The sequence below is a fragment of the Oncorhynchus keta genome, chromosome 7 (assembly GCF_023373465.1).
Source record: "Oncorhynchus keta strain PuntledgeMale-10-30-2019 chromosome 7, Oket_V2, whole genome shotgun sequence".
Lineage (NCBI taxonomy): Eukaryota > Metazoa > Chordata > Actinopteri > Salmoniformes > Salmonidae > Oncorhynchus > Oncorhynchus keta.
The window spans coordinates 53,711,406-53,725,392 of NC_068427.1; the positions used below are offsets into that span (position 1 = coordinate 53,711,406).

Sequence of the window (13,987 nt, forward strand, 5' to 3'; positions counted from 1 at the left end):
AAACGAGAGTTAAGATGGACGTGTCTCTGTTCTCATACTTCCTGTACGAGTGAAACGAGAGTTAAGATGGACGTTTCTCTGTTCTCATACTTCCTGTACGAGTGAAACGAGAGTTAAGATGGACGTGTCTCTGTTCTCATACTTCCTGTACGAGTGAAACGAGAGTTAAGATGGACGTTTCTCCGATCTCATACTTCCTGTACGAGTGAAACGAGAGTTAAGATGGACGTGTCTCTGTTCTCATACTTCCTGTACGAGTGAAACGAGGGTTAAGATGGACGTGTCTCTGTTCTCAGGTACAGTAGAGCTGAACTTACATGGGTTTCCTCGCGGGGCCAAGTCAGCCAAGGCCTGCAAGATGGACATGCTGATGGACAGCATTGAGACGATCTCCATCTTCCAACAGAAGAGGTCCAGGGGCTGGTGGCCCTTTGTCAAGGCCGGGGAACTCACGGTACCAATACCATTCAACACCGTTACTCTGATGGCAACGAGGCTGCTTGCCCTAATGGCTACCCTATTATATAGTGCACCACATTTTGACCAGAACCCAATGGGGTCTAGTATGTGTCGTGTGGGACGCAGACAAACTCACAAATCAACCTGTAGCCCCCCTTTAACCCCCCTCCCTAATATGATGACAATTTCACCTAGCAAAGGACAAGACAAGAGCTTCCACCAAATTGCTTACAACTATCCAACTAACTAAAATGTGTGTCTACTGTCTAGGAGGTAGGGGCTAGGGGTTGTCTACTGTCTAGGGGCTAGGGGTTGTCTACTGTCTAGGAGGAAGGGGCTAGGGGTTGTCTACTGTCTAGGAGGAAGGGGCTAGGGGTTGTCTACTGTCTAGGAGGAAGGGGCTAGGGGTTGTCTACTGTCTAGGAGGAAGGGGCTAGGGGTTGTGTCTACTGTCTAGGAGGAAGGGGCTAGGGGTTGTCTACTGTCTAGGAGGAAGGGGCTAGGGGTTGTCTACTGTCTAGGAGGAAGGGGCTAGGGGTTGTGTCTACTGTCTAGGAGGAAGGGGCTAGGGGTTGTGTCTACTGTCTAGGAGGAAGGGGCTAGGGGTTGTCTACTGTCTAGGAGGAAGGGGCTAGGGGTTGTGTCTACTGTCTAGGAGGAAGGGGCTAGGGGTTGTGTCTGTCTAGGAGGAAGGGGCTAGGGGTTGTCTACTGTCTAGGAGGTACGGGCTAGGGGTTGTGTCTGTCTAGGAGGAAGGGGCTAGGGGTTGTCTACTGTCTAGGAGGAAGGGGCTAGGGGTTGTCTACTGTCTAGGAGGAAGGGGCTAGGGGTTGTGTCTACTGTCTAGGAGGAAGGGGCTAGGGGTTGTGTCTACTGTCTAGGAGGAAGGGGCTAGGGGTTGTGTCTACTGTCTAGGAGGAAGGGGCTAGGGGTTGTGTCTACTGTCTAGGAGGAAGGGGCTAGGGGTTGTGTCTACTGTCTATGAGGAAGGGGCTAGGGGTTGTCTACTGTCTAGGAGGAAGTGGCTAGGGGTTGTGTCTGTCTAGGAGGAAGGGGCTAGGGGTTGTCTACTGTCTAGGAGGTAGGGGCTAGGGGTTGTCTACTGTCTAGGAGGTAGGGGCTAGGAGTTGTGTCTGTCTAGGAGGAAGGGGCTAGGGGTTGTCTACTGTCTAGGAGGTAGGGGCTAGGGGTTGTCTACTGTCTAGGAGGTAGGGGCTAGGAGTTGTGTCTGTCTAGGAGGAAGGGGCTAGGGGTTGTGTCTGTCTAGGAGGAAGGGGCTAGGGGTTGTCTACTGTCTAGGAGGTAGGGGCTAGTGGTTGTGTCTACTGTCTAGGAGGTAGGGGCTAGGTTGTGTCTAGGAGGAAGGGGCTAGGGGTTGTCTACTGTCTAGGAGGTAGGGGCTAGGGGTTGTCTACTGTCTAGGGGCTAGGGGTTGTCTGCTGTCTAGGAGGAAGGGGCTAGGGGTTGTCTACTGTCTAGGAGGAAGGGGCTAGGGGTTGTGTCTACTGTCTAGGAGGAAGGGGCTAGGGGTTGTGTCTGCTGTCTAGGAGGAAGGGGCTAGGGGTTGTCTACTGTCTAGGAGGAAGGGGCTAGGGGTTGTGTCTACTGTCTAGGAGGTAGGGGCTAGGTTGTGTCTAGGAGGAAGGGGCTAGGGGTTGTCTACTGTCTAGGAGGAAGGGGCTAGGGGTTGTCTACTGTCTAGGAGGTAGGGGCTAGTGGTTGTGTCTACTGTCTAGGAGGTAGGGGCTAGGTTGTGTCTAGGAGGAGGGGAAGGGGCTGTCTAGGAGGAAGGGGTTGTGTCTACTGTCTAGGAGGAAGGGGCTAGGGGTTGTCTACTGTCTAGGAGGAAGGGGCTAGGGGTTGTCTACTGTCTAGGAGGAAGGGGCTAGGGGTTGTCTACTGTCTAGGAGGAAGGGGCTAGGGGTTGTCTACTGTCTAGGAGGAAGGGGCTAGGGGTTGTCTACTGTCTAGGAGGAAGGGGCTAGGGGTTGTGTCTACTGTCTAGGAGGAAGGGGCTAGGGGTTGTGTCTACTGTCTAGGAGGAAGGGGCTAGGGGTTGTGTCTACTGTCTAGGAGGAAGGGGCTAGGGGTTGTCTACTGTCTAGGAGGAAGGGGCTAGGGGTTGTGTCTACTGTCTAGGAGGAAGGGGCTAGGGGTTGTCTACTGTCTAGGAGGAAGGGGCTAGGGGTTGTCTACTGTCTAGGAGGAAGTGGCTAGGGGTTGTGTCTGTCTAGGAGGAAGGGGCTAGGGGTTGTCTACTGTCTAGGAGGTAGGGGCTAGGGGTTGTCTACTGTCTAGGAGGTAGGGGCTAGGAGTTGTGTCTGTCTAGGAGGAAGGGCCTAGGGGTTGTCTACTGTCTAGGAGGAAGGGGCTAGGGGTTGTGTCTACTGTCTAGGAGGAAGGGGCTAGGGGTTGTCTACTGTCTAGGAGGAAGGGGCTAGGGGTTGTGTCTACTGTCTAGGAGGAAGGGGCTTAGGGGTTGTGTCTACTGTCTAGGAGGAAGGGGCTAGGGGTTGTGTCTACTGTCTAGGAGGAAGGGGCTAGGGGTTATCTACTGTCTAGGAGGTAGGGGCTAGGGGTTGTCTACTGTCTAGGAGGTAGGGGCTAGGGGTTGTGTCTACTGTCTAGGAGGTAGGGGCTCGGTTGTGTCTAGGAGGAAGGGGCTAGGGGTTGTGTCTGTCTAGGAGGAAGGGGCTAGGGGTTGTCTACTGTCTAGAAGGTAGGGGCTAGTGGTTGTGTCTACTGTCTAGGAGGTAGGGGCTAGGTTGTGTCTAGGAGGAAGGGGCTAGGGGTTGTGTCTACTGTCTAGGAGGAAGGGGCTAGGGGTTGTCTACTGTCTAGGAGGAAGGGGCTAGGGTTTGTCTACTGTCTAGGAGGAAGGGGCTAGGGGTTGTGTCTACTGTCTAGGAGGTAGGGGCTAGGGGTTGTCTACTGTCTAGGAGGTAGGGGCTAGGAGTTGTGTCTGTCTAGGAGGAAGGGGCTAGGGCTTGTCTACTGTCTAGGAGGTAGGGGCTAGGAGTTGTGTCTGTCTAGGAGGAAGGGGCTAGGGGTTGTGTCTGTCTAGGAAGAAGGGGCTAGGGGTTGTCTACTGTCTAGGAGGTAGGGGCTAGTGGTTGTGTCTACTGTCTAGGAGGTAGGGGCTAGGTTGTGTCTAGGAGGAAGGGGCTAGGGGTTGTGTCTACTGTCTAGGAGGAAGGGGCTAGGGGTTGTCTACTGTCTAGGAGGAAGGGGCTAGGGGTTGTGTCTACTGTCTAGGAGGAAGGGGCTTAGGGGTTGTGTCTACTGTCTAGGAGGAAGGGGCTAGGGGTTGTGTCTACTGTTTAGGAGGAAGGGGCTAGGGGTTATCTACTGTCTAGGAGGTAGGGGCTAGGGGTTGTCTACTGTCTAGGAGGTAGGGGCTAGGGGTTGTGCCTACTGTCTAGGAGGTAGGGGCTCGGTTGTGTCTAGGAGGTAGGGGCTAGGTTGTGTCTAGGAGGAAGGGGCTAGGGGTTGTCTACTGTCTAGGAGGTAGGGGCTAGTGGTTGTGTCTACTGTCTAGGAGGTAGGGGCTAGGTTGTGTCTAGGAGGAAGGGGCTAGGGGTTGTCTACTGTCTAGGAGGAAGGGGCTATGGGTTGTCTACTGTCTAGGAGGTAGGGGCTATGGGTTGTCTACTGTCTAGGGGCTAGGGGTTGTGTCTGCTGTCTAGGAGGAAGGGGCTAGGGGTTGTCTACTGTTTAGGAGGAAGGGGCTAGGGGTTGTGTCTGCTGTCTAGGAGGAAGGGGCTAGGGGTTGTCTACTGTCTAGGAGGAAGGGGCTAGGGGTTGTGTCTACTGTCTAGGAGGAAGGGGCTAGGGGTTGTGTCTACTGTCTAGGAGGAAGGGGCTAGGGTTGTCTACTGTCTAGGAGGAAGGGGCTAGGGGTTGTCTACTGTCTAGGAGGAAGGGGCTAGGGGTTGTCTACTGTCTAGGAGGAAGGGGCTAGGGGTTGTCTACTGTCTAGGAGGAAGGGGCTAGGGGTTGTCTACTGTCTAGGAGGAAGGGGCTAGGGGTTGTCTACTGTCTAGGAGGAAGGGGCTAGGGGTTGTCTACTGTCTAGGAGGAAGGGGGTGATTTGAGATTCAGGGGCGGTAACATATTTTGGTTGTTGTCTCCAGGGGAAAGTAGAGGCGGAGTTCCACCTGGTGACATCAGAGGAGGCAGAGAAGAATCCGGTTGGTCGAGCCCGCAAGGAGCCTGAACCCCTGGAAAAACCCAAGTATGATCTGCATTTTTTTATTGGCTAATTACAAAAGGATTCTATCAACTCTATTCTTCTCTCTAGCCGTCCATACAAGTCCTCCTCCTGCTTCACGAACCCATTTAACTGCAGATCTAGGACCAGTTTTATAATTTAGCTCATAGTAAATAGGATTACATAGAGAGCGGGAGACCTGATCCTAGATTAGCAGCTCTACTCTGAGCCCTGTTTAAAGTGTTTTTCTCTCTCTCTCTCCCCTCTCTAGCCGGCCAGACACGTCATTCTCGTGGTTTGTGAACCCTTTTAAGTGCTTCTTCCACCTGATCTGGAGGAACTATAAGAAGTACATCATCATCGCTCTGGTCCTGCTCATCACAGCTCTGTTCATCGCCCTGCTGCTCTACACCCTGCCAGCAGCCATCTCACAGAAGATAGTCAATGGTTAACAAACTGCACTACCACAGCTGACTGACTAGCTGGCTGACTGACTGACTAGCTGGCTGACTAGCTGGCTGACTGACGAGCTGGCTGACTGACTGACTAGCTGACTGACTAGCTGGCTGACTGACTAGCTGGCTGACTAGCTGACTGACTGACTAGCTAAATGACTAGCTAAATGACTGACTAGCTGGCTGACTGACTAGCTGGCTGACTAGCTAAATGACTGACTAGCTGGCTGACTGACTAGCTGACTGACTGACTAGCTGGCTGACTAGCTGGCTGACTGACTAGCTAAATGACTAGCTAAATGACTGACTAGCTGGCTGACTGACTAGCCGGCTGACTGGCTGACTAGCTGGCTGACTGACTGACAGGTCGGCTGACTGGCTGACTAGCAGGCTGGCTGGCTCACTAGCTGGCTGACTGACTAGCTGTCTGGCTGACGAGCTAGCTGACTGACCAGCTGACTGACAGCTGGATCAAAATCAACCTACAGTCACTTCGATAATCTATCAAGCAGGGTCGGGACTGAATCTATAGAAATAGTCAGACGACTAACTCAGGAATTCATAATGATGTTGCAATATCAGAATAGCATATTATATATTAACATTTATTTAAATACAGTTGCAGAAAGAGTATAAATAACATTTTAGATTCAACAATATTGACAAAGTTTGCCCAAGGGGAAAAAAAAATTCAGTACAGTACCCTCCATGTTATTCAGTACAGTACCCTCCATGTTATTCAGTACAGTACCCTCCATGTTAATCAGTACAGTACCCTCCATGTTAATCAGTACAGTACCCTCCATGTTATTCAGTACAGTACCCTCCATGTTATTCAGTACAGTATCCTCCATGTTAATCAGTACAGTACCCTCCATGTTAATCAGTACAGTACCCTCCATGTTATTCAGTACAGTATCCTCCATGTTAATCAGTACAGTACCCTCCATGTTAATCAGTACAGTACCCTCCATGTTAATCAGTACAGTACCCTCCATGTTATTCAGTACAGTATCCTCCATGTTATTCAGTACAGTACCCTCCATGTTATTCAGTACAGTATCCTCCATGTTATTCAGTACAGTATCCTCCATGTTAATCAGTACAGTATCCTCCATGTTAATCAGTACAGTACCCTCCATGTTATTCAGTACAGTACCCTCCATGTTATTCAGTACAGTATCCTCCATGTTATTCAGTACAGTACCCTCCATGTTATTCAGTACAGTATCCTCCATGTTATTCAGTACAGTACCCTCCATGTTATTCAGTACAGTATCCTCCATGTTAATCAGTACAGTACCCTCCATGTTAATCAGTACAGTACCCTCCATGTTATTCAGTACAGTACCCTCCATGTTATTCAGTACAGTACCCTCCATGTTAATCAGTACAGTACCCTCCATGTTATTCAGTACAGTACCCTCCATGTTATTCAGTACAGTACCCTCCATGTTATTCAGTACAGTATCCTCCATGTTATTCAGTACAGTATCCTCCATGTTATTCAGTACAGTACCCTCCATGTTATTCAGTACAGTATCCTCCATGTTAATCAGTACAGTACCCTCCATGTTATTCAGTACAGTACCCTCCATGTTATTCAGTACAGTACCCTCCATGTTATTCAGTACAGTACCCTCCATGTTAATCAGTACAGTATCCTCCATGTTATTCAGTACAGTACCCTCCATGTTAATCAGTACAGTACCCTCCATGTTATTCAGTACAGTACCCTCCATGTTAATCAGTACAGTATCCTCCATGTTATTCAGTACAGTACCCTCCATGTTAATCAGTACATTACCCTCCATGTTATTCCATGTTATTCATAGACATGTAAGGATGGTCACTGTCTCTAGTTTAACATAAATAATGTACTTTAATAAAGAATTGTTGTACAAAAAAAAAACATTTTGGGGTTATTTTTTTGTTAGCAATTAAATAATTATTAAGCTGTTATACTGAAATAAAAGCACATTTAAATAGATTTGTCTTAGACAGTTAGATAATTATGTGTTCACACAATTCCATGTGAAATATCTCATGTTATTAAGCCAGAGGTCGTGTCCCATAAGTCAAAGTATTCCCTAGGAATAAGGACGGCAAAAAGGCCCTTGTCCAAAGTAGAGCACCACATAGATGCCTTACAATACTCAACAAAACAAGTGTCCTCTGATTGGATCTCCTGGTACTGGTAGAGTAGACCTGGTACCGTTGTTCTCCAGTAGAGTAGACCTGGTACCGTTGTTCTCCTGTAGAGTAGACCTGGTACTGTTGTTCTCCAGTAGAGTAGACCTGGTACCGTTGTTCTCCTGTAGAGTAGACCTGGTACCGTTGTTCTCCTGTAGAGTAGACCTGGTACCGTTGTTCTCCTGTAGAGTAGACCTGGTACCGTTGTTCTCCAGTAGAGTAGACCTGGTACTGTTGTTCTCCTGTAGAGTAGACCTGGTACCGTTGTTCTCCAGTAGAGTAGACCTGGTACTGTTGTTCTCCTGTAGAGTAGACCTGGTACCGTTGTTCTCCAGTAGAGTAGACCTGGTACTGTTGTTCTCCTGTAGAGTAGACCTGGTACTGTTGTTCTCCAGTAGAGTAGACCTGGTACTGTTGTTCTCCTGTAGAGTAGACCTGGTACTGTTGTTCTCCTGTAGAGTAGACCTGGTACCGTTATTGTCCTCCAGTAGAGTAGACCTGGTACCGTTGTTCTCCTGTAGAGTAGACCTGGTACTGTTGTTCTCCAGTAGAGTAGACCTGGTATCGTTGTTCTCCTGTAGAGTAGACCTGGTACTGTTGTTCTCCTGTAGAGTAGACCTGGTACTGTTGTTCTCCTGTAGAGTAGACCTGGTACTGTTGTTCTCCTGTAGAGTAGACCTGGTACTGTTGTTCTCCTGTAGAGTAGACCTGGTACTGTTGTTCTCCTGTAGAGTAGACCTGGTACCGTTGTTCTCCTGTAGAGTAGACCTGGTACTGTTGTTCTCCTGTAGAGTAGACCTGGTACCGTTGTTCTCCAGTAGAGTAGACCTGGCACTGTTGTTCTCCTGTAGAGTAGACCTGGTACTGTTGTTCTCCAGTAGAGTAGACCTGGTACTGTTGTTCTCCTGTAGAGTAGACCTGGTACTGTTGTTCTCCTGTAGAGTAGACCTGGTACTGTTGTTCTCCTGTAGAGTAGACCTGGTACCGTTGTTCTCCTGTAGAGTAGACCTGGTACTGTTGTTCTCCTGTAGAGTAGACCTGGTACTGTTGTTCTCCTGTAGAGTAGACCTGGTACTGTTGTTCTCCTGTAGAGTAGACCTGGTACTGTTGTTCTCCTGTAGAGTAGACCTGGTACCGTTGTTCTCCAGTAGAGTAGACCTGGTACTGTTGTTCTCCTGTAGAGTAGACCTGGTACTGTTGTTCTCCAGTAGAGTAGACCTGGTACTGTTGTTCTCCTGTAGAGTAGACCTGGTACTGTTGTTCTCCTGTAGAGTAGACCTGGTACTGTTGATCTCCTGTAGAGTAGACCTGGTATCGTTGTTCTCCTGTAGAGTAGACCTGGTACTGTTGTTCTCCTGTAGAGTAGACCTGGTACTGTTGTTCTCCTGTAGAGTAGACCTGGTACTGTTGTTCTCCTGTAGAGTAGACCTGGTACCGTTGTTCTCCTGTAGAGTAGACCTGGTACTGTTGTTCTCCTGTAGAGTAGACCTGGTACTGTTGTTCTCCTGTAGAGTAGACCTGGTACTGTTGTTCTCCTGTAGAGTAGACCTGGTACTGTTGTTCTCCTGTAGAGTAGACCTGGTACTGTTGTTCTCCTGTAGAGTAGACCTGGTACTGTTGTTCTCTTGTAGAGTAGACCTGGTACTGTTGTTCTCCTGTAGAGTAGACCTGGTACTGTTGTTCTCCTGTAGAGTAGACCTGGTACTGTTGATCTCCTGTTACTGGTAGAGCTCTGAGTCAGTCAGTGAGAGGCCCTGCTGTGAGGATGATATCATGACAGGCTCCACCATATTGTGTCCTCCATGTTGTCCCAGCATTAGAGAGGAGGAGTTGAACTGGTGAGGAGGGTAGTTAACGTTACCAGCCCCAGTCTCACAGTGACTTCTGTTGTACAAAAAACTGTTATTGTACTGCGATTGAGAGAGGGCAACACGGTTCCTCTGCGGAGTCTGAGTGGGGCCTGTGGTTTTGTGCTGTGTGTGTTGGCTAATCGGGCTATGATTCGCCAGCCCACTGTTCCCCTGACCCAGACCAGGTCCAGCCTGGTGTTGTGTCTGGCTCATCTGAGTCAGTTGGCAGGCCTGCAGCTTCCTCTTGGCTCTCCAGCGGGCCACTCTGAGCCGGGTCTTCTCCCGTCTCTCCTTCACCAGGTCAGCTAATAGAGGCTGGGGAAGGTTCTTCTCCATCTCCCTCCGACGGGTCTGGCTCCTCCTCCTCAGCTCAGTTCGTCTCATTTTAAACTCCTCGTACAGACTCAGGTCTTTGGGCCACGGACGGACCATCGGCCTGGGAGCAACTCCTCGTGCCATGGACATCACTGGCTGGGACAGCCCATCTTGAGAATGAAGGGGACAGACGACAAGTCATTAGTTCAGCTGTATAATATGTAGCCTGGTTCCAGATCTGTTTGTGCTGTCTGGCCAAGTCCTCTGGTAATACGATCATAGGACTTGGCTATACAACACAAAGAGATCTGGGACCAGGCTAGGTAACATTCCTACTGAACTGACACACAGTAACAACAACACAGCAGAACGTTACTCTACTCACATGTACAAGGGCTGGCTGAGCTGAACACTGTGTGCTCTGTTAATGTCCTCTGGCTCTGTGAGGAAAGGGAAGCTGTCCTCTCTCTCTGGCCCTGTGAGGGTACTGTCCTCTCTCTCTGGCCCTGTGAGGGTACTGTCCTGGGACAGTCCAGGAGGCTCCCCTGAGTGTGCCTGTCTAAAAGGTTGCCCTGGGAGTTGAGGACCTCAGCAGCCAGGTTGAACAGCAAACTCTCAACGTCCTCCGGTTCCTGCTTGATACAGATGATCTCCACCTCGGCCTCCTCCTCTTTCACCTGGAGCTGAGGCTGGGCACTCCCAGCAGCCATGGTGGCAAAGCAATCTGCTCCGTCAGTCCCGGGTGGGGAGAGGACCAGCTGGTCCCCAGGGTCTGTGCTGGTCTCTGGTGGCTGTGTAATGATGGTCCACTCAGCCTGACACTCTTCTTCCTCCTCCCTCCTCTGGCCCTCATCAGACACCTCGGGGTCCAGGGGGGCTGGGGGCTCCTCTGGGGGGGATAGAGAGGTAACATGGTGGTCAACCAACACAGGGAGAATATAGAGGGATATACTACGTCTCAGTCACTAGGACCGTACTGGGTCAGTCACTAGGGCCGTACTGGGTCAGTCACTAGGGCCGTACTGGGTCAGTCACTAGGGCCGTACTACGGGTCAGTCACTAGGGCCGTACTGGGTCAGTCACTAGGGCCGTACTGGGTCTCTCAGTCACTAGGGTCAGTCACTAGGGCCGTACTGGGTCTCAGTCACTAGGGTCACTCCGTCTCAGTCACTAGGGCAGCACTGGGTCAGTCACTACACCGTCACTCACCTCCCTGCTCAGTCACTAGGGTTAACTGGGTCAGTCACTATTAACGTACTGGGTCAGTCACATATTTAGGGTAATAATTATTAGTCACTATGGTGGATGAGCGCTGGGTCAGTCACTAGGGCCGTCCATCTCTGTACGTCTCAGTCACTAGGACCCGAGCTGGGTCAGTCACTAGGGCCTGTCCCAAATGGTCATTAATGCAGTATGGGCATATTGGGATACTGGGTCAGTAGTCACTGTAATGTTGTAAATATTATGTTGTCTAGTCACTAACCGTACTGGGTCAGTTGCACTGGGTCAGTCATCCTTTAGGTTTAGTTCATGGAAAATGGGTTTGTCACTAGGGTTACTGGATTAATCACCAGGGTTAATTGTACTGGGTCAGTCACTAGGGCCGTACTGGGTCAGTCACTAGGGCCGTTACTGGATTGTCAGTCATAGGGCAGCATTGGCTGTCAGTCACGTCAGTGAGGGCCGTACTGGGTCTCAGTCACTAGGGTAAATAAACACCTTTGCTCAGTCACTAGGGCCGTATCTTTTCAGTCACTAGGGCCAGTTTAGCCTTCTCAGTCACTAGGCCGTACTGGGTCTCAGTCACTAGGGCCGTACTACGTCTCAGTCACTAGGGCCGTACTACGTCTCAGTCACTAGGGCCGTACTGGGTCTCAGTCACTAGGGCCGTACTGGGTCTCAGTCACTAGGGCCGTACTGGGTCTCAGTCACTAGGGCCGTACTGGGTCAGTCACTAGGGCCGTACTGGGTCAGTCACTAGGGCCGTACTGGGTGTCTGTCACTAGGGCCGTACTGGGTCAGTCACTAGGGCCGTACTGGGTCAGTCACTAGGGCCGTACTACGTCTGTCACTAGGGCCGTACTGGGTCTGTCACTAGGGCCGTACTGGGTCAGTCACTAGGGCCGTACTGGGTCAGTCACTAGGGCCGTACTGGATCTCAGTCAATAGGGCCGTACTGGGTCTCAGTCACTAGGGCCGTACTGGGTCTCAGTCACTAGGGCCGTACTGGGTCTCAGTCACTAGGGCCGTACTGGGTCTCAGTCACTAGGGCCGTACTGGGTCTCAGTCACTAGGGCCGTACTGGGTCTCAGTCACTAGGGCCGTACTGGGTCTCAGTCACTAGGGCCGTACTGGGTCTCAGTCACTAGGGCCGTACTGGGTCTCAGTCACTAGGGCCGTACTGGGTCTCAGTCACTAGGGCCGTACTGGGTCTCAGTCACTAGGGCCGTACTGGGTCTCAGTCACTAGGGCCGTACTGGGTCTCAGTCACTAGGGCCGTACTGGGTCTCAGTCACTAGGGCCGTACTGGGTCTCAGTCAATAGGGCCGTACTGGGTCTCAGTCAATAGGGCCGTACTGGGTCTCAGTCAATAGGGCCGTACTGGGTACACTGATAAATACCCATACATACTCAACAAAGCATATTTTATTTTACCTTTCAGGTGCTCTGATGAACTGTTTATTGCAGAGACAGGGGTGATCAATGATGGGCTCTCCAGAGCTTGTGAGACAGTGGCAGTCAGGTCATCGTGGCTGTCAAACGATGAAGGTTGGGAGGATCTGGCCAAGTTATCAGAGGGTAGAGCGATAGTGATTTGATTCCTTGACTGTACGTTTCCATTTGTAATGGCAACGTGGGTGTTGGTAACCGTCCTTCTCTGTGGTTGTGATAAACCAGAGGACTGTGCTGCCTCGGATGCAGCCGCTGAGGAACAGTGAGGTCTTTGCGGATCCGAATGACCGAATGCTGTACTCTGGTTGGTCTGGTAAGTGGCAGAGTGCTCCTGTTGCCTGGCGCCCAGAGCGTTCATGTACTTCCGCATTGTCTTCATCTGAGATCGGGATATGTCCAGCATCTGTCGGATGCTCTCGGTCTCTTTTTCTTTTGCTGCGACCTCCCTCTTCAGCTCGTCGAATTTAATACCGACCACCTTCAGCATCTCCCCTAACACCGTCTCAACAGCGGCACTCACCGCTCTCTCTATCACGGTACCCATCTGGCCCTGCATTAGGGAAACTGTTAGACTGATATCCATTTTTTTTTCTTTATTTTTATAAATATTTTAATATCTTAATAACATCGGAGGTCAAATATCATAGTCAGTCGTCCTCCGTGAGCTGTTTAGCTAGCGACTGATTGTTGCTACCGTCGTAGCAAGCTGACACCATCAACATGCTCCAAAGATTTAACTAAACAAGACAATTTGATCGTTTTTCATTGTTTGCAAAGTGATTCGACAAGAACGTGCCTAGATTATTTCTAAACTAATCAAATTGAAGCGTTTCCTGCTTCTTCGGACCCATGTAAACAAAGATATTCTTCATTTGATATTTCCTGTGTTTCATCAAATGCGTCCGTCATCTCTGGTGGTTTAAGTTCCGGGAAGGAACAATGCATATTTGATGACCAACACAAACTGGTTGAATCATAATTGTTTCAACGTAATTTGTCGACGTATTGTGATGTGGAATCTATGTGAATTATACTTTGGACTGTTGTTTTGATGGTGAAATTACAATCACAGTATTATATCAATGGTAACCAATTTTCAATATAGTATCAACATAGTATTTCAACCTTGTATAAAATATGTTGAATTTGTACCAACATCAGATCTTCAACATTATATCCACTACCAAAAAAAAAACAAATAGGCTGGGCAGCACCTCCTACTCTACAACTATCTATTTGGTCTCCCATCCAGGGTTTTAACCAAACCAAACCCTATCTAACTATCTATTTGGTCTATCTATCTAACTATCTATTTGGTCTCCCATCCAGGGTTTTAACCAAACCAAACCCTGCTTAACTGGGCTATTTGGTCTATCTATCTAACTATCTATTTGGTCTCCCATCCAGGGTTTTAACCAAACCAAACCCTGCTTAACTGGGCTATTTGGTCTATCTATCTAACTATCTATTTGGTCTCCCATCCAGGGTTTTAACCAAACCAAACCCTGCTTAACTGGGCTATTTGGTCTATCTATCTAACTATCTATTTGGTCTCCCATCCAGGGTTTTAACCAAACCAAACCCTGCTTAACTGGGCTATTTGGTCTATCTATCTAACTATCTATTTGGTCTCCCATCCAGGGTTTTAACCAAACCAAACCCTGCTTAACTGGGCTATTTGGTATATCTATCTAACTATCTATTTGGTCTATCTATCTAACTATCTATTTGGTCTCCCATCCAGGGTTTTAACCAAACCAAACCCTATCTAACTATCTATTTGGTCTCCCATCCAGGGTTTTAACCAAACCAAACCCTGCTTAACTGGGCTA

The 13,987-nt window shown here is 49.5% G+C and overlaps 3 protein-coding genes across 54 annotated transcripts in view; 2 read left to right on the plus strand and 1 right to left on the minus strand.

Moving 5' to 3' along the window:
• The window catches only part of fer1l6 (fer-1 like family member 6), a 55,305-nt gene extending 49,361 nt beyond the window's left edge, over positions 1 to 5,944 (plus strand). For 2 of the 3 annotated variants that reach the window (XM_052523163.1, XM_052523164.1), the window contains 3 exons: positions 297 to 454; positions 4,593 to 4,693; positions 4,941 to 5,944. In XM_052523163.1, coding sequence (XP_052379123.1) covers positions 297 to 454; positions 4,593 to 4,693; positions 4,941 to 5,121 — 440 coding nt within the window. In that variant the 3' untranslated portion in view covers positions 5,122 to 5,944. The remainder of the gene's footprint in view (positions 1 to 296; positions 455 to 4,592; positions 4,694 to 4,940) is intronic. The other variant, XM_052523165.1, reaches the window with a different exon arrangement.
• si:ch211-67e16.4 (uncharacterized) lies at positions 5,709 to 13,034 on the minus strand. 50 transcript variants are annotated; one of them, XM_052523181.1, is made up of 8 exons: positions 12,138 to 13,034; positions 9,868 to 10,371; positions 8,656 to 9,652; positions 8,566 to 8,625; positions 8,086 to 8,145; positions 7,906 to 8,025; positions 7,603 to 7,875; positions 5,709 to 7,512 (listed from the first exon to the last, which is right to left on the minus strand). In XM_052523181.1, exons 1-3 carry the CDS (start codon positions 12,736 to 12,738, stop codon positions 9,036 to 9,038), a joined length of 1,722 nt encoding a protein of 573 aa, XP_052379141.1. In that variant the 5' UTR covers positions 12,739 to 13,034; the 3' UTR covers positions 5,709 to 7,512; positions 7,603 to 7,875; positions 7,906 to 8,025; positions 8,086 to 8,145; positions 8,566 to 8,625; positions 8,656 to 9,035. The 50 variants fall into 50 exon arrangements, with proteins under 50 accessions (XP_052379141.1, XP_052379140.1, XP_052379136.1 ...); XM_052523180.1 differs by having other exon boundaries at positions 8,536 to 8,625; XM_052523176.1 differs by adding an exon at positions 8,386 to 8,415 and having other exon boundaries at positions 7,906 to 8,145; positions 8,536 to 8,625.
• On the plus strand, positions 5,727 to 6,960 carry LOC127931039 (dynein heavy chain-like; the record flags this gene model as incomplete). The annotated part of the gene is made up of 1 exon (XM_052521824.1): positions 5,727 to 6,960. A coding segment is annotated over one exon (1,233 nt), but the record flags the coding sequence as incomplete, so codon positions are not given.
• Positions 13,035 to 13,987: the final 953 nt, after the last annotated feature.